Here is a 19627-nt window from a genome sequence, read left to right on the forward strand (position 1 = left end):
TGGTAACTTACAAACTCAATTGCTTTTCACATCGAAAGCAAAAAAAAAAGAAAAAAAAAGAAATTTCCCCCAACTAACCGCGAAACTTAAAGACGAAAAAAAATTGTGTTCACAACCACCCATACGTACGCAGGCCAATCTCTCACGTGTCCGGTGCGGTATCTGGGCTTATCGGGTCTTACAGCTTTCCGCCCTCCACACCCGTAAAGCCGCCGCCGCACGGCGACTCCTCCTCACCGGCCCCTCCCCATCTCTCACCTAGAGGCGGACGGCGACGACCGAAGCGGCGCCCGTAGCATCGCACCTCCGGCGTCGGCGAGCGTGCCCGTCGGGCGGAGGCGGCGGCCGAGATGGCGATGCGACACCTCATCACGGGCCAGAACAGCTGCGCCCCGGACGGCGCCTCGTCGTCCAACCCCCTCAACGCCTTCGCCAACGCCGTCCTTGGCCAGTCCTCCAAGACGCAGGTGAGCCTCCATAGCCTTAGCTCTGCCGGTGTAGTCTGGAGCTCGGAGGCTTAGTCGACGCCGCAGTGATGGCTAGGCTTGGATCAACGATTCGTGCCGCTTTGGTTGCATAGTTTATCAATTGCGCCGATTGTTCCGAAAGCGGAACTAATCCTGTTATTCTAGGTTGTTGGTAGTTTGATCGTCCCGTGATTATTTAGGTTGGTATCCTGTCACGTGTATTGTTTGTACGGTAACTATGCGAGTCCCAATTGGCTAGTTTATAACCACCACACTCTACTAGATGTGCCCAACTCTGAGTAGAATTACTGATCTATGTGTTCCAGTGCTACTTGGCTCTGATTGAGTGGTGATTTTTTTTTAGCTCGAACTGAAATTGTCAGTACACCTCGGTGAGATCATGTATCAAGTATGATGTAGTTTTCTACTGTGATGTTTTTCTGTTGCCAAGTGATGAAACAGCTCAGTTTTGATTCAGTTGACAGGATGTTCAATTTCCCAATTGAAATACTCAGTAAACAATACTATGTGAGAATTTCTGATTGACCTACTAATGGTATCATGTTTCTTGATATATGAATAAAGAGTGGATCTATAATATTCTGCAGTGGTTAACATCCGAATGCATTAATAAGTTATATTTAACATCAACACAACTTTCTCCATAAAAACACCCTGTACTTTTGCAGTCCATTAAGGAACTTCCTGGCTCAGTCAGTGTTCCATCTACATCTGATTTTGGCACAGCTCCTCCCTTGTCAACCATCCCTGGTTCAGAGAATGAGTTCAAACAAGATCAGCGACCCCTTGCACGGGTAAGAGTTATTCCGAATGCTGCCCTTTTTATTCCCCTTACAGGCAATCCTAGGTCCTAACTGTAATTGAGAACCTGCAGGGTGCCGACTTCATCCGTGGGGGTCCTGCTAATGATTGGATTGAATCTTTTCGCCCTCCAGGGGTTCCTGAATTTGGAGGAGCAGAATCACAATATGCAGAATTTGACCAAATCTATAACAATGCAGGGACAACCATCAGACCACCCTTGGATGGTAGATGTCCAGATTTTTCTTTCTTGTTTTTCTTTTTTGACTTGATGTTTGTCTGTGTACTACATTGCACAAATACAAATCTGATACTTTATATAATACACCCAACTTGTCGAATAAATGATGCAATCGTATACAGCTTAATAATTATTATTTTGTCTGTGAGATATTACCGCTTATATATATTACAATCCTTTTTTGCTTTGTGTGGCTCTTACTGTTTTACATCTGGCATACTTCCTACCCAATTTGCTTGAGACAAAAGGTTTGGTTGTATCAACAGTAGGCACTAGATCCTGCTTTAAGATATAGTGCTTGCAATCTCCAGAATAGTTAAATCTTAAATGTCTCGGTTCTTGACTCTTTGTGATGCAAATTGTGTTTGACTGTGAGGATTGAAGTTTAATATATTGAGAACAAGCCTTTGATAAATAGATGCATTGTTCTTCCAACATACTATATGAAAATGGAGTTTACCTTAGACTCAACAGTATTTTCCAGTTTAGAGTTGACAAAGATGCCAAAATACAACACACTATTGTGACTCTCAACATACTTCATTTCAGGTCCACCACAAAGGGTGTTGTCTGGTGTCTTGCATTCTTTTCTTGCAAGTGGCAGAGCTGGTGTGCCGTTTCAACCTGTTCCAGTACCAGCTCTTGGTTTATCTGAAAGCGACAAACAATGCATACGTGATCGTAGCTGCATAATGGCACGGCATATTCTGGCTGACCAACCAGAGGAATATATACAGGCTCAGGTTAACTTGTTTTTGTAAACTATCTGGATCTGAAAATGACCTAGGATTATATGTGGTTTGCTCAAAATATTTCTGTTTTCCATTCGCTTATATAGCTATAATTGTACAGTACCTTCAGTTTTGCATGCACCTTTATCTTACTTATTTATGTTTGTTAGGTCAATACTTTGTTGCATTCGCTTGATATTGACAACCGAATGAGAGGCCCTATGCATGGACAGTACCCAGAGCTGGAGCAGTACTGGAATCAGTCCCAAAGTTCTATGGGACCTGCCTCGATGCATAATGCTGCAGATAAATGGATTACCGAGTTTGGCAATCAAAATAATAACCCAGAAAGCTGGGCGAATTCTTTCGAGCAGCAATATGGCCCAAATGGTTGGGCCTCTGAGTTTGAACAGGTAAGAGTCTTTAGCATGCTTGTTTAGGATTTCTGCAAGTATCAGTTCTGAAAGATGCTTTTTTGCTGGTCAAGGCTTCTTAGAAATAGACAGGATGTGGAGTTGATATGAATTTATTTGCTCAGTTTTTTTACCCTCAATCCAATTGTATGCCCAATTTGGATGCTTAAAATTGCTTTGCCTTCTTGCAATATCATTGTGCATGACATGCTCATTTTTATTACCTTTGGTTTAAATCGCATTTTTTTTTATATTGTTGCAGCATCAATCTCAGATGGCCATGGGTCAGATGGGAGGAGCGAACATGGCTAACCTGGCTGCTATGGAGCAATCCCGTATGCTTGCACAAACATTAGCAAGTAATAACGACCCCAAGTTTCAGGTACATGATGACCTGATTACTTTGCTTTCTGGAGTGAGTGAAGGGGGGGAGGACCTCATTGGATATGCTGAGAAAGCATAGTGTGCATTACATTTTTATGACTGTTCACATTGTACTGAACTATTACTTGTCATATCTGAACCATTGTTGTTCAGTACTGACTTCAGTTTTTCCTAGACCGTGTATCAAACGACAGTCTTAGACCTGACAGTATCCTTTTTTTTCTCATTTTCGGAAGAATTCTAAGTTCTTCCAGTTTGTTTCAAAGATGAGCCGTGGTGAACTTATTATAGAAGATAATCAAGTAAAACAAGGTTCAGCATCCCAATCCAATGGCTGGGCTGATGAATTTCAAACACAGTACAATGCTAATGCAAACTCATGGGCGGATCAGTTTGCACATGAAGAGGTAATAACAGAGAGATGGGTGTATTGCATGCTTAATGAGGATTCAACTTTCCCTTGTCAGATTTTTTTTTTGACAAATCACTGGTGCATCATGGCGCTTTATAGCATGCGACTTTTGAGCTTTTGTGCCTATGAGCATGTGCGAGACTAGAAGTCGTTAGGATGCATTCGTTCAGTACATACTTGCACAACTGCTGAAACTTCTGATTAGATATCCCAAAACCATGGTGTCTGGATTTTCTCTCTAGGACCTGCATATAAAAAAATAATGATCATCCTTTAGTTCAAAGTAAAAACCATGGTGTTGTCAGCCTTTTGTTTCGTTCACACTTGTATCAGCTGTGCTCTGATTATTTTCTTCCCACTATTCTTTATCCTGCAGCTTTCACAAGGGGCGGATAAGTGGGCTAGCGAGTTCGCTAGTGAACATAATCAGGGCGCGTTAAATGATAACTGGGTTGACGAGTTTTCGAAATTAAATGTTACTGACGAATGGGCAGAAGAATTCAGTGGTGGTGGTTTTGGCGAAAGCTCTGCTGATCCATGGGCAGATGAGTAAGTACATTTGCCTCTGTACATTTGCTTTGTCATAGGAATAGCTTTCAATTTGAGTCAACGTCTATTGCTTCTTTCTTGATGTGTTGTCAGACCTATCTTTATATCTAGATATTGAAATAACTTTGGGCTTTTTATTCCAACATCCCATCTAGTTTGGAAAATTATTAATAAAATTGTCTAATTAGTTTATAGTGCCATGTGAATTATGTTGTGTTTATAGGAAACCCTTTCATATAGCTGTTACATTGTGGTATCATACCACTAATTGTTATCATGCTTTGTTTGTAGGTTCCAAGAACAATTGTCATCCTTCAAACAAAGCTCGGGTGCTTCTCGAGGGGTTTACGTTTTTTCTGAGATGAACCCGTATGTTGGTCACCCTAATCCAATGCAAGAAGGACAAGAGCTCTTCCGCAAGGGCCTCTTAAGTGAAGCTGTTCTTGCTTTAGAGGCTGAAGTTTTGAAGAATCCTGATAATGCTGAAGGTTGGAGGTTGCTTGGAGTAACACATGCAGAAAATGATGATGACCAACAGGTGATATATCTCCCTTTAATGTTTATATTTTTTCTATATGTGAATTATGATACTATCAATTATGTGTATATAGTCCAACATGTATCCACTGGAGTATGAGTCCTGTTTGTTATGACTTTTGAATAGATCAATTTCAAAGAACTGTTTAACAAAATCTGAGGGGTGAAAGAATTGAGTTTGGTACAGGGTGGCTGAGCTTGATTGTTTGTAGCTGGTCCTGCATGCAGCATACAAATTGTCATGAGGAATAATTTCAACAATGTTCCATTGCAGTTTTGTATACCTATCAGGAAAAATGTACATCTGTCTTTGGCATGATAAACTATGATGTTATGACCTAGGGGTTCCATGGTTCTCCTTTTCATTAAGGTGAAATTTGTTTCTAATTTATTGCTTTGAATTCAGGCCATTGCAGCAATGATGCGTGCGCAGGAAGCTAATCCGACAAACCTTGAAGTTCTTCTCGCTCTAGGTGTCAGTCACACAAACGGTTAGTGCCTGGAATTGTGAGAGTAATTTAATATCCTGCTCAATCTGCTCTGAAGCTCTTCGAGATATTTTTCTGACAGAAGTTGTGATTGGAAGTAATCTTATTTCCACAATGATGCAAAGCTAAATCACCAGGAACAGTGAACAATGGAGCACAACTTATTGAACTACTTCATGTTTGAGGGAAAACACATCTATTTCCTTTTGTAGATTCAAAAAAAGAAAAACTTTTCCATCCTCCTCCAAGCTTCATCTCCAATAATGAAATGCTTTGCTAATATCATTTTTATAATTGAAAATTCTTTAATTTAGTTCAAGTAGGAAATAATCAAAATAACAAATTATATGCTATCTTGAAAGGTTTTAATTCTTCTACACAATTGCTGCAGAATTGGAGCAGGGAGAAGCATTAACATATCTTTATAGGTGGCTTCAGAATCATCCAAAATATGGGGGCCTTGCCCCCCCTCCACAGGCGACTGGTTCACCTTATGGTCCAGATGTAAGTGCATGTCTTTTACTCTTTTAGTGTGGATGTTTCAGTTTAGTCACTCATTGAATTCTGTTAACTTCAGATTTCAGATGGGTATCCTGTGTCACTCATATACTTTTTCCAATTTCTAATATGTTTCCATATATTTGTTTCTCAAAATATTTTCATTCTGACATACTAAATGCTTACATTTCATCAGGTTGTTAGATTGTTTAATGAAGCTGCTCAGATGTCACCTGAAGATGCAGACGTCCATATAGTTCTGGGAGTCTTATACAACCTATCAAGAGAGTATGATAAAGCTATAGCTTCATTTAAGACAGCACTACAGCTCAAACCTCAGGACTATTCACTCTGGAATAAGCTTGGTGCAACCCAAGCAAACAGCATCCAGAGTGCTGATGCTATATTGGCGTATCAGAAGGTAATTAGTTCAAATACGTATTTAAATTTCCAATTTGGCCTTTTTCCCAGTCGACAACCCAGATTTATATATATGCTTGTTTAAAGAACTATGACACTTTGTTTCTATCGTCTTTGATGCTTAAATGGCCGCTTATCCTGTCTTTTGTTGGTCTTTGGTTATTCCTTTTGGTGGAATATTTGTGGCTATTATATCCTGTTTAAGCTTCAGAACTAACAGGAAAAAACTATATGGTTGTTGTCTTAACATAAATTCCTAAATAATGCATCACTGGTCCTGTAGGACTTGTTATTGAAACTTGGAAATGACTATTCTATAGACTGACTCAGACATGGCAGAAATGTTGCCATGTTGCAACTTCAGTGGCCTCATGCCCTCTATGGGAAAAGTTTTTGTTTAATAAAGTTATGGCTACATCGCAGGCTTCTAGCATTATTAACGTCCAAAATACTTATCAAATTATTTGAAATACAATGTAGATTTGTTTGACCAAATTCTTTAAAGATATCTGAGGTAAAAATTTACACCTTCACTTATTTGGTTAACATAATAATTTTTGTATTATCTCCTCTATCTGTTATTATACAATGGATAAATAAATAGTTGTTATTCAAACTTATCTTTGGCTTATTATACAATGGATAATATTGCGGCTCCTGGACTCCTGGTACGACAACCCTTGTTTATGGATTTGAAACACAACTAATCACAATAAGTTGCTTGTTGGTTTCAGGCTCTAGACTTGAAACCAAACTATGTCCGTGCATGGGCTAATATGGGAATCAGCTATGCCAACCAGGTAATTCTTCTCTTGTAGAATGGTATCATTTGATTATGTTATCGGCTGTGTCATCACATTCTTTAATACCACCTTCTGATGCGAAATAAGAGGCCATATTTTGACTTTGCTTACCTTGGTTTCTCAACACTACTACACTAACATGCAACCATGGTGGAACTTATATTTTTGTTATTTATGTGAACTGTTGTAATCTTTGTATTGCAACGGTTATCTAGACAACCTAGTAAGCAAAGTTTCTTCTATGTTGACACACCTTTCTTCTATGTTGCTGATGCAGGGTTTGTATGAAGATTCTATTCGATACTATGTAAGGGCAGTTGCGATGAATCCAAAAGCTGACAACGCCTGGCAGTACTTGAGGATTTCTCTTAGGTATGTCCTGTATACTTGCTGTTCCTACATGTGAACCTCGATGCTGGTTTTACTAACCATATGCTGTTCCATTTTAAACCAGCAATGCGTCACGAGCCGACATGATTGCTGCATGCGATGCCCGCAACCTGGATGCTCTTCAGAAAGAGTTTCCTCTGTGAGTCCCTGTCCTGAACATCAGCTATTGAGCAGATCTCATCCAGCAAGGAAGCAGATTAGCAAGGCATGCTATCATTGGCTGCACAGTAATTGAATCGAATCCAGTAGCCTTTTGTTTTTCTGATTCTTGTTTGATGTATGTTAATTCTTCTATTTAACAAGCAAGTGTGGAATGTACAGTGGGAACAACACCCAATTGTAGATGTGAAATACCATGGCTAAAGGCAACGGTAGCAAAGGGGAGAACATTTGTAGTTACATGCTCACGAGAGGCACAGCAGGAATAAAAGAATGATTTGAATAGAAGTCTTTATTTCGAGGATGGCACCCTGTGCTTGTTCAATGGAAATGCCGTGTGGAGCCTCTAGTGATTCCGATGTACTTGAGATTACTGGTCCAGTGCAGGGAAAGTGTAAAAGAGGCCCAGATTTAGATCCACCTCGTACATCTTCAGACCCAGAATGTCATCTTTTTGAGAAAAACAATGCATAAATTACGTATAATTAGTTCTTTACTATCACCATCCGTACCAGTAGCAGCGGTCTGACCATTCTGACCCAAGCTAACGTCCGCGTAATCTTACCAAGGTGGTAATTCCATCGAAATTTCTAGTCTCACTAACGGGAAAATAAATCATGGAGCGAAATTGTATATGACATTGCAGCAAATTTTGCGTATTCAAAACAACAGTATTATCGTACATAATGCTCAAAAATCTTAGTACAGTACTGAGGGCACATGTGTCAAGCAACAGCAACCGTACAGCAGAAGATTCACCGCCTGAACGCATTGCCCTCAGCATCACGGCCACCTTGAGAGTAAAAAGCGCGGCGCCTGATGCTCTCTTCGATTGTGGCGCTGCCACCCTTCTCCGTTCCGAATATGCTCTTCTTTTCATCTTCCAAGAAGTTCTTTCCTTTGAACTGGTTTACGTTCACAGTTGCTGCCTCTTTGGCATCGTCATCTGCAGCTTTTTTCAACCTCTTCCATCTCTGCTCCTCATGGACCTCAGCGTCAGCCTCCATCTGGCGCAGACGAGCTAACCTCTCCTCTTCCGACATATGGTGAACACCACCTCGTCGACGGTTGAACGAAGGACCATTGTTCCTGCCATGTTCACTTTCTTGCCTTGTCTGCTCTCCTGAGCCTTGTTCAGCACGGGAACGGTGTTCAGAAGTGGAATTTCCAGTTTTGTGGCCATCCTCCACTCTTTTGGACCTAGAGCCTGGACCGTCATGCTTTGAGTATGCATGATGACGGTCTGGCGGCGATTGCTGTCTCATCTTCCTATCATCAGCATCCAAGCGATCATATCGTGGAGGGTCATCATGCCGTCTTCCCCTTGGTTCCTCATCGCCCTGCTGTCTTCTCCTTGGTTCCTCATCATCCTGCCATCTTCTCCTTGGTTCTAAATCTTCCTGCCGTCTTCTCGGTTCATTGTCACCTTGCTGTCTTCTCCTAGGTTCATTGTCATCATGCCGTCTTCTCCTCGGTTCATCATCATCATGACGTCTTCTCCTTGGTTCATCATCATCATGACGTCTTCTCCTTGGCTCATCGTCTTCTGACAAATCCTGTCTTCTAGGTGGTCCATCGTTGTCTGAATCTGATGAATCATGTCTGCGGTGCTTCTTCTCATGCCTGGACCTTTTCTCTTCTTTCTTATGGTCAGGGGAAGAATGAACTCTCTTCCTTCTCTCATCCTTTCCATCACTTATTTCATCTGAATCTGAGTTCTCATCTGAGTGACGCCTCTTACTCTTTGACTTATGGTGGCGATGCTTCTTGTGCTTTTTCTTCTCTTTCTTCTCTTCTTTTTGCTTTTTCTCAGCTTCAACCTACACGTAAGAGTAAGATTTCATCAGGGTCTCAGGAAGCGTGTTCAAAGGAAAATGCTTGAGAATGGATATTGAGCTTTAGAAAAGGACATTTCCTAGAACCAAATTCAGCCCAACCACGAAACGCTGTTTGGATACTGCGAAGTAATTTTTGAACAATTTAACTTATTTTTCAAAAAAATCAGAAAATTCATGTTTTTACCAAACGCAATTATTTGCATTTTTCGATAAAACTGGTTTTGGATATCCACCTACTCAGCAAACTAACATAGCATTTTCTGCCATTGCATTAAACAAATCAAATATCACTCAAGATGTTACTACAGTTGTTTTCTGAAAACTTTTTTACGTTGTGATCTCAAACCAACAATTTGAAACCATATTAAAATTTTGGATACAGTTAAGCTACTCAGAACCCAGATTAAGAAAGTAAAGTAGAACTTACAGATTTCTTTATCTCAGCCATCTTGATTGGATTGTTTTTAATCCTTGCAATTGCATCCTGCTCCCGCTGCCTTATTAGGAGTAGAGGATCAGAGTGGAGTTTTCTCCATGTATCATTTGCAGATTGAGGTTTATCCTCAAATAAAGCTCCTGGTGCAGCTGCCTGAGTCAAGCAAATTGAAAAAAAAAATATGACTCTTAAATCATTAAGTTTAAACAAGAAACTGAGTGAAAAACTTCAAACCATGTTGCTTCAAAAAACAAAGAACTGTTGTTAGGATGCAAGTTTAGTGTGTGCAATTCAGTTTTCTGTTCAGGGACTACTAGGAGACCACTTCTGTGCTGTACTACCACTTAATTCTGTAGATATGATTTTTAAAAGCGATATATGCAAGGAAACCACTACTAGGGACTGCATATATACAAAGATCAACATATTCTGTGATATGTTCTAAAGACTAAAGAATAATGCAAAATAAAATTGTTTTGAGTGGCTACAACCGTGAATGCATGGTATCATGATATAAGGTAACAATATTCTACCATGACAACCTTCCAACATCAATAATCAAAGCATCACTCTAATTTATCTTGGCGTTTCTTACTTAATAGCCTTTTGTAAGATCAAACCTGCCACTGCATTAGCAATACCAGAACTCTTTTTTATCGATTCCCAGCTTTGAATTACACTCAACCATTAACTGCTCGGCTAATTGGCATGTGCCTAAAGGAACTACAATCAGAGAGGAGGTAAGAATTACATGCAGGCATAAGTACCTTGGAAGAATCAGCCACACTCGCTTGCGCAGAAGAGGATGCAGCAGCAGCGCCAGGTGCAGATTGTTGCAGCGCCTGGAACCCTTCGGAGCTCTTGCCGACGGCCAACCCCGACTCGTACAGGAAGTCCAATCTCTCCTGCGCCCTGTAGCAACCATCACGCTTAGAACACCGGACGAAGCACCAGAAATGGCACCGCCCAACCCCCCAGGCATTCAACCGAAATGAAACCCTAGCCGGACGACTACCCGCTCAGATCCAATCAAGCGAAGCGGAAAAAAGAGAAGGACGAGACACTTACGGCCTGAGGCCGGCGCGCTCCTGCATGGCCCGGAACTCGGCCTTCTCCTTCTCGGCGGCGACCTGCTTCTTGAGCTCCTCCGTCTTGCGCTTCTCCGCCTCCTCCGCCTGCTCCGCCTTCCATACCCGCTCGATGTTGCGGAGGGACCCCGTGTGCCACCCCTTCTTGTTCAGGAACTTGAGCGCCATGGTTGAAGCCCGTCTCCCGCCCTCGTAAACCCTAACCCTAGCGGCGGCCTGACCTGGTCTCCCTCTTCTTCCTCCTCCCGAGTCGCGTCCGCTGCGAGACAGGGGACAGACGACGCGAGAGAAAGAAGGTGAGATCGGGAGGTAGCCGCCGCCTCGGCCACGAGTTGTCTTTGCGTCGGGAGGCGGGGGGGTGGGCCCGGTCCACCACCTCAGCCGCGGCGATAGAACTAGTAGAGGAGTACGCTTCCCGCGAAGGAAAGCGAATCCGACGTGGCAACCGCCTAGAGGATTGGGCCTGTTATCGTGATTGGGCCGAACAAGCACCCATCTTTTTTTTTGGGGTCGATTCTGTAAATGGGCCTTTACCTAGCAAGCTAAAGCCCATTATGAGCACAGAAGTGCCTGGCACTATGAGCAATTGAGCACTGCCTGGCACAGATTTCAGGGAAGATGAGACAACAAACAATAATACAAGAAGATTGTTACAAAAAAAAGGCTTGAACAAAACAAAATCTTGATCGGTCAATTCACAGGTGAAGCCAAGCCAAAGTAGGTGAACCAAATCACGACCTAATATAACACATATAGTACTGAATCCGTCTTTGTTTGAATAGTCACGGACAGCACAGCAGGCGAGCATCCATCCAATGTCAGAAGGTATCGCATGATTTACAAAAAGAAGCTTCTTACATAACAAAAACTTTCTTATGCACAAACGGAGCAAAGAAGCCCAAGCATGGCACAACCTCCTGGCAAAGCATAAGCAATCTGGAATGTACACGCCTGCCGGTCAAAACAATCTGGGGGAAGCCTAAAAATCAGCTAGAACAAATCCCAGAGACCGAAGAATTTACACGGCCTGAATGAAAATGCCCACGCTGGTTTGAAATGTGCCTCTCTGCAAGCACCCAACCTGAATCCAGCTAAGAATTCTAGGGAGATTCCTTTTGCTGTTTACCGCCGCTTCCTCCAGCTGGTCGATCTCTTATCACCTGACAGTATTCTAGGGAGATTCAGGAGGGAATTCACCCGGGTCACGCCTTCGAGCGCGGACCATTCCTCTTCCTCGTTTGTTGATATGCAATCTGCCAGGCTGCGAGCAGATCCACACCTTTCTGGCTCCTTCAAGATGGGAGGTTCATCAACCGGTACAATCTCATCTACCTCCCTTAATGTGTTGGAGTGTTGCAATGTGGCCGTGGTGATGTGCTCTTCACTGGATATATGTACATTTACATCTGAAATGTCTTCATCAACCTCAGCACTGGCATCTTGTGTTGAAACCTCCCCGGTGGTTTCTACCATCTCCTCATTGGGTTCGCCCTCCTCAACAGACTCAGGTGACTTCTCATGATCCAAGAATAAGCAGACAACAGCACAGTCATCACTCTTGGATGTCGGGAACTTCAATCTCCAAGATCTGACAGCACAATCAACAAGAGCCCTGGCTGCTGTTGCCCGAGATGGTGCTGATGCTACTATGTCAACAGCCTCCTTGTTTGAGAGGACGTCCCAAACCTGCAGGCATTGAACTTTTCAAATATGAGAAAGTTGATGCAGCTGGAAGTTGTAAACCTTTCTGTGCAAAGGTGCTAAAAGGATAACTACTCCAAACAGGGATTGGAAAATTAAGATACAGTGCATTGGCAAGCGAATTTCTTGATCACAACACCTAAGTAAGAATAATAGATGATTAGAAACATACCCCATCAGTGGCCAATATTATAAATTCGTCCTTTTCAGTAAGACGGCGATATGATATCTCAGGAACAGATATTAAGCCATAATCTTTAAGGCAGAAATCTCCAAAAGCTCTTGCCATTGCCAATCCAGGAGAGTCGTTATTTGGCAACCATACTCTAGCAACATCTGGTTCATCCTGAAGAGCAAAAACTCTTCCTTTACATTGCTGGATCCTTGCAGCTTCCCCTGAAGAACACGGAATGAAATTTAAATATTTACATCATAGTCCGATCAAAGACACCTTAAGGGCAAAAAGGAAAAGAAAGATACTACATGCAGATTAAGATGGGCTTAAGTTTGGAAGCCATGGGCATGATACCCAACGAAATTATCAAAGTGAGAAATGAACATACTAGGAAGGTTAGGCTTCAAATCAACAGTGAGTTGTACAGCAGTTAGATTGTTGGAGGCATCTCTTGTCCCCATTATTGCTCTTGAATCCCCAAGATTTCCAATAACAAGGTCCAATCCCTAAAAAAGAGGCATATCTGAATTCAGAAATTTAAGTTGTATTTCTACCACTTCTCACAAAAGCTTCAGTATCTGCAAACACCAGGGCAAGTTTAGAAGTATGCATCACCTGTTTCACCAATGTTACTGCCGTAGATCCACTGCAGAAACAATCAACTGTGGGATGCAGCTTGAGTTCCTTATCCATCAATTTGAAAGCTTTAAAGTAGGATTGCTTAAGTGGAAGAAACATCTCAGGAAGCTTGTCACCCTCATCGCCATTAATGGATTCACTCCATTCATCATCAACAACAGAACCTGTTTCTTCAGAGTTGATACTTCCAGAGATGCTTCCATTTTGATGAGGACTAGAGGCCCCATTAGCACTGGTTTGCCATTGTGTGCGCAGCTTGACAGGAAGTGAATCTCTAACTTTCTTGGCAACAAAATGACCATAAGGCCCATGGCCATCAAACACACCACAGAAGATACTATCACTTGAATTAAAACTCTGCAGTAACAGAAAAAAACACACACGGTAGTCAAAGTAATAGCATTTACTGCAATGTAGGCTGATAATTTTCCTTGTGTGTATCCAAAAGTCCCATCGGGTAGTAATGTCTGTAATTTTCTAAAGAAGCAGTTATGTATTCTACTGTTCAGTGAAAAGTCTCAGTAGATAGGCTCGTTGACCAGGTTTCAACAAACTATGAAACCAGTTAGTAGCTAGACAAGGAGAAAGTAAAAAACAACAACTATCATTTGGATACCCAATCATCCATGCATAGAGCTAGCAAACTTAGAGAACTTAACATGCAATAATATAGACCGAGTAGGCCTGTTTCACAACAATTTGGACCGACCATATTTAAACTATGGGAGTATTCCTACACTGACATTAAGAGAAAGTCCTATCAGCAGTCATCAAATAGCTCCTGCAACACTGTGGTGCACTCACAGTGAAATGTACAAAGATGAACAGAAAATATGTGAACTCCGGTATATAATGGAAATTTAAAAGTATAATAAAATATGAGAAAATATTATCAAAGAGTAAAACAAAAACCTCAAAGATGGAACCACAAGCCCATAATTCAGTTCCAGGTTTTAACAAAATTTAAAATGTTTGTGAAGGAAATACCTCACCCTAATTAATTAAGTACCTTTCTAGCCTTGAATATTAGCAATCAATAGCACTGTTCTGAGAATCTATAGGCATAAAGTCTTTTTGTTGTCCTCTGTAGAACATGATCCGCAATGCAACTTTGAAAGTGGCTGCCTTTACTTCTTTGACTTTCTAAACTAATGCGTACAGATATTCTTAAATACCTACAAGACAGCAACCTATGTCTACACTTAGCTAGGCCTAAAAATAGTGAGAGATCATCCTTAAGTACACTTCATTCTCTCCTTCTCCTAAACTCCACTTATGAGATAAGGATCACAAACAACCTATTGTGTAGTGGAACTGATTTTTAGTACCAGTTGCTTGTTCATGAAACTAAAGAGCAATTCACGAATTGATAATGATGGGTCATAAATGGAATAAGACAGCTACCAATAGGCCCAACCAAGCACATCCGGTTCAAGAAAGCAGCAACATTACACCATTCTTTGGAACAAAAAGATATCAAAACAAAGAAAGGTAGAAAAGGTTGCCAAAGTACCACAGGAAAGAATCTTGCCTGAAGTCCTGAACTACAATCAAAGATTATAACCAAAAGCAAAGACGAGAAATGAACATTGCTCCTATACCTCAACCAACTAATGCGCCATCTATCAGCTTCTTTTTGTTTTTGAGAAATCATCGGACAAAATTATGCTGGCACTTTCCGATTCCACTCTGAAAACTTCTCACTTTCACATTAATAAAGCCCGAATAATCTACAGCACAACACCGCGCATTTTGAATCAAGCCTTCACGTGGACTAAAAGGGTTGCCAACCAAAACCAAACCATAAAAAAGCACACGTTCCAACTCTAACTACAAATCCGAATCTATCTAAATCATTGCAAGGAACACCTCAGAGAAGAGCGTATTCTCCATCCAGAAGCTAAACACCTCTTAACATAAAAAAATCACAAATTTTTTATATACAAACGCTTCTTCTATCAAATCAAAACAAAATCCGAAATCAAATATACCCCTAACCGGAACCCAACCAAGCCAAGCCATTACCACCAACAGGCAACAGCTAAGGAACACTTCGATTTTGGACGAGTAAACGCAATCATTTCGATGCTCTAAACCATGCGAAAGAAGGACATAAAGGCGGCCGTTTGGGGACCAAGATCGCGCACGGACCGAACATCGCCACTGATGAGGGCTCAGAACCCACCGGCCACCGGAGCGAATCACCAGACAAGAAGCGGCGGTTACGAGCTCACCTCCCACACGACCATGGCGTCCTGGTTCGTGCCCTTCCGCCCCTGCTGCGTGTGGAGGCACGCCACGGCGCTCGCGCCGTTGCCGTACATCCTCCCGGAGACCCGCGCGAGCTCGTCCTCCGTCATCTCTCCCCCGCCTCCAGGCAGCCTCTTGCCGCCGCTGGAGAAGGGACCGCCGCCGGCCAAGCCCTCCCGGCTCCCGCGGCGCCTCTTCCGCCACGCTGGCCCGTCGCCGGCGGCGGGGGCCTCGGAGGAGAGGCAGGAGCCCATGGCGGCCAATGGGAGGGAGGCAACAGGGTGGAGCACAGGGTGGGGGTGGTAACTGCTGGCTGTGGTGTGTTGCTGCAAACTGTGGTGTGGCTGTAGGGTTTTGATGCTTTGCAGGTCTTGTGGAGTTGAGCCTTTTGTATCGTCTGGATTGTATGGTCTTCTTACTTGGAGGTTCGTGCTAAAAATTGTTATTTTAATTTTTGACTAGGGTTTGGTTGGGTGTTGGTTTAATTGATTATCATGATGGTGTCCTCATGGGTGATGGAATCCAATGATGGGGAAATGGGGAAAATTTTACTCCAAGATAAGGTCACTTTGAAGATACAAATGCTTTGCCACGTGGGATAATGTTGCCTGACTCATAAAAGATATATTTTGAATTCGATACTTTCTAATTTAATGTAAGTTTTTTAGTTATGCTTATCTTGGAAATTGTAAACACTCTCCATCTAATCTTAGTTTTAGATAGTATAATTTGGCTTTATAAGTTTGAATAGCATCATGATTTTTAACAGTGCAAAACTGCAAATGGAGCAGGAAACCAAAGTATTACCACTGACATAATATGGGATAAAGGGAGGGCACAAGAAGCATGTGCCCTCTGTCTTAAAACACACTGATGGGCACAGCCGTACAAAAATGCATCTTTTTCTTTTTTTATTTGCAAGTGTCAAAGAATCTTAAAACCTGAGATGGCTATCTTGTGTAACAATCAGATCCATTTGATAGCACTAATCCAACCTGCCACGTGATGATACATTGGATCCTGACGGCTGTATTAACGACGCAGTTCTAAATTGCCCTTACATGAGAAATTATAGGAAGGGATACAATTATAATAATCCAGTTTCATTTAAAAACGTAGTATAATAACCCATAAAGTGCTTCCATTTCTTTGTTAATTTTTCAACATTTTATGAACTACTAAAAATACATTAAAAGTTTTTTGGTATTTGGCACCTACCAGAAGTAGTACCAATATAGTCCAATCCACTCATCTTTTCAAACCACTTTGTTGACATAAGGAAAACTTTTTGGTGCATCTCCTCTTTGGATTCTAGATTGAGATTTTTCAACTATGCATATATAGTATACTCTTTGGCATAGCCTTATTGTCTGCAACAGGGACAAAGTGATTACCTTATGGGTCTCTAGCTCTTTGTCCTCATCACCACAACTGCATGCAATAGATTACTCATAGTGCTCCTCTAAATAATTGTTTATCATCTTGCTGAGCATCACACTGTCGTTCACTAATCTGCATGACATGGACACTGGTGACATATAGACGGTAACACTTATCTTGAAAGCAACGCACTTGTATATATCACCTAAAAAGCACGGCTGTGTGTACCCATGAATGTTACTTTTTTTTAACTGAAACTGATCGAAGCCAAGTCAAAGCACTTGTGAGATGTGTAATTTAAAAGTCAGAAAATCGAGCTGTTGAACGGATCTATGGGCGTGTGTCCAGATCAAGTTTAGCTCAGTTTTTTCAGACCTGGACTGTCAAACTTAGGAATAAGTGGCGGTGGTTGAGTTGACTTGGCCACTCAAAGTGCAGTAGGACAAGTGGCAATGGCATTGATAATAGCACTCCGGTTTTCAGTTAAACCACACAAACAGAGTAGGTTTGTTGTGGTTGGCCAAGAAGATCTCCCGATGCCTAATAATAAACACTTGTGATCCTGGAGAACTCGGTCTGCAAAATGGCATTGCCCCTTCTAGGAAAGTCTATCAAGAACTCCTAGCAACTTTATCTTAGTTGAATACATGGAATGGTTTCGGATGATGCATACATGTTGCTGATACCATGTCTGAGGATTAAGATCCACAAACTAATATAGCTCGAAAATCTACGTAACACCATCAAATCAGTGAGTATCGTACCTGCATTTCTGTAGTTTTTCATGCTGGATGCACTGTTGCAATGTTAAATAGTATTTCCTCCATTTTAAATTATAGATGGTTTTTACATTTCTAGATGTATTGTTTTCTATATCTGTACACAGCGAAAATTATGCAACTAGATCTATAATTTGGAACGATCAACCGCGTTCATGGAACGTTCCGTCACATCTCGGATCAACCTGGGTGATCCTGCCGGCCGTTGCAGGCGACGCCGCCAGCGCGAGCAGCTACCATCGCATGTGGCAGCAACGTGCGTGCGGGAGAGATCGAGAAGGGGAGGGAGGGTAGCCTGAAACCGCGGCTCCACGGTGGCAGGCGGAGGCGGCACGGCGGCGGGTAATAATGCCGGCGATCGAGGCTCGTGCCCTGCTGTCCCGGGTTGTCCGTGCCCGCGGCGGCTTCTCACCGGCTGGGGTGGATCCGCGTGGCCGTCTCCCCTCGATCTCCCGCCTGCCGCCGCGCTGTGCACATGAATGTTGGCAGCCAACTGTGCAAGGGTCCCCGTCCAGCGGGGGAGCGAGGGCAATTAGTTGCGGTGGATGGCCGGCCGGCCGGGGACGTACGCTCACCTCCGGCAGTAACGCCGGCCGTGTGCTACAACACAGCCTTCACTGTTCCCGTGCGTGCAAGGCAGGGCAGGTCGTCTCTGCAATTCTGCCTGAGATTGAGCTAGATTGCTTCATGTTTTTTTCAAGATAAATAAATAGAATTAGCTGATTCAATGTCCATGGTACCTGAAATCATCCACGTAGGCCACTCGTGTCGAATCTTGAGTTCTGCTGCGCACAACAGTAGCGTGGTATACCACTCCAGCTTACAAGTTTGCATAGTCACTTCGTCAGTACAGCAGCTATAGCTTCGATGGGACTCATTCGAGTACTACACTGCTTGTGATTTCTTCTAAACCTGTCTCGTTTAAGTTTCATTGGCTCTCCTAACCCCAGAGCTTACTGAATCAAAGCACGTGTGTGCTCAGAACCAGGCACACCGGTCAACAACCCAATTGCTTGCCTGGCACATCAGACGTGGGCGCATCCGGGGCCAAGAACACCAAGAGCTGCCTGGCCTGGTCGGCAGGGGAATTGCTTGCTGCATCTCCAAGCCAATCTCACCGCCAAGATTCTGTCGCAGATCGATCGGGCTGCTCGTCGTCGTCGTCGTCATCCGGGACCGGGAGGAGGAGCAGCTCATCCCAAGCCACCAAACGCACCGAACCGGTGAGCCTTGCAGTTAATGGGCGCCGCCCAAGGCCCATCCGCAACGTCACCGGCGCCGATCGAGGAGGCTGCGTGGCTCGCGGCGGCCTCACTAAATCTTTAGCGGACGGCGACGCGGGTAACTCAACCACCCCCACACGCCGGGCAACCTTCAAGCGCAGATTATTGTTACCAATGGCGACGCCGCCGGCTCTTGCGTGTGCGGAGTGCAGTTTCTGCTCTTGTGTGTGGTTGATGCTCGCAGCATTCATCTTGAGATCTGCCTGGCCTTTTCAGCGGATTTGGGAGGCAGTCCTATAGCCCTTGCCTGCAGCAGGGAGGACCTAGCACAGTTAGAAGGATGATCAGACCTCCATCAGGCCTGGGCCATCAGTGTGTACTGCTGCAATCATGAGAGTTTGCAACAGTAGCGTCAACACTGATATGATTGTCGGGCTTGCAATTGCATGAAGGAAACACTATGATTAAGTGCCAAAAAGACGGCCATTATTGTGTACTACCTGACCGGTCATACTCACCCCTCTAATGGAATGGAGCCAATCAGACAGTTCTGATAATATGCATAAATTTGCTGTGTCATGCAACGCATGGTGATTTGAATCTTGAGCATACGAGTCTTACCAAAAACAAGAATTGTGTACTATGAAAAGGGATGCAAAGGGATGTAAGTGGGTAACTGGGTATCCAATGGTGTTTTATGGATCAACTAAATAATTACGATTGCATGCCATCCTAGTTCATTTCTCCTCCTAAATTAATTACGCACAATACCATCCTAATTTATTTTATCAAGTTTTAGGATTG

The 19627-nt window shown here is 42.9% G+C and overlaps 3 protein-coding genes across 4 annotated transcripts; 1 reads left to right on the plus strand and 2 right to left on the minus strand.

The window, feature by feature from the left end:
* The first annotated feature begins 142 nt into the window (after window positions 1-142).
* On the plus strand, window positions 143-7618 carry LOC112896450 (peroxisome biogenesis protein 5). 2 transcript variants are annotated; one of them, XM_025964417.1, is made up of 15 exons: window positions 143-467; window positions 1157-1282; window positions 1363-1516; window positions 2080-2273; window positions 2432-2674; window positions 2937-3056; window positions 3295-3465; window positions 3847-4019; window positions 4311-4557; window positions 4963-5047; window positions 5436-5548; window positions 5739-5963; window positions 6697-6762; window positions 7043-7137; window positions 7220-7618. In XM_025964417.1, exons 1-15 carry the CDS (start codon window positions 351-353, stop codon window positions 7296-7298), a joined length of 2208 nt encoding a protein of 735 aa, XP_025820202.1. In that variant the 5' UTR covers window positions 143-350; the 3' UTR covers window positions 7299-7618. The 2 variants fall into 2 exon arrangements, with proteins under 2 accessions (XP_025820202.1, XP_025820203.1); XM_025964418.1 differs by lacking the exon at window positions 3295-3465.
* Window positions 7619-7932: 314 nt separating this feature from the next.
* Window positions 7933-11021, minus strand: LOC112896451 (pre-mRNA-splicing factor CWC25 homolog). The gene is made up of 4 exons (XM_025964419.1): window positions 10657-11021; window positions 10356-10500; window positions 9580-9741; window positions 7933-9134 (listed from the first exon to the last, which is right to left on the minus strand). Exons 1-4 carry the CDS (start codon window positions 10842-10844, stop codon window positions 8070-8072), a joined length of 1560 nt encoding a protein of 519 aa, XP_025820204.1. The 5' UTR covers window positions 10845-11021; the 3' UTR covers window positions 7933-8069.
* Window positions 11022-11398: 377 nt separating this feature from the next.
* LOC112896743 (probable protein phosphatase 2C 66) lies at window positions 11399-15792 on the minus strand. The gene is made up of 5 exons (XM_025964863.1): window positions 15426-15792; window positions 13168-13548; window positions 12941-13058; window positions 12550-12773; window positions 11399-12362 (listed from the first exon to the last, which is right to left on the minus strand). Exons 1-5 carry the CDS (start codon window positions 15693-15695, stop codon window positions 11799-11801), a joined length of 1557 nt encoding a protein of 518 aa, XP_025820648.1. The 5' UTR covers window positions 15696-15792; the 3' UTR covers window positions 11399-11798.
* Window positions 15793-19627: the final 3835 nt, after the last annotated feature.

This window comes from Panicum hallii, chromosome 6, assembly GCF_002211085.1.
Source record: "Panicum hallii strain FIL2 chromosome 6, PHallii_v3.1, whole genome shotgun sequence".
Lineage (NCBI taxonomy): Eukaryota > Viridiplantae > Streptophyta > Magnoliopsida > Poales > Poaceae > Panicum > Panicum hallii.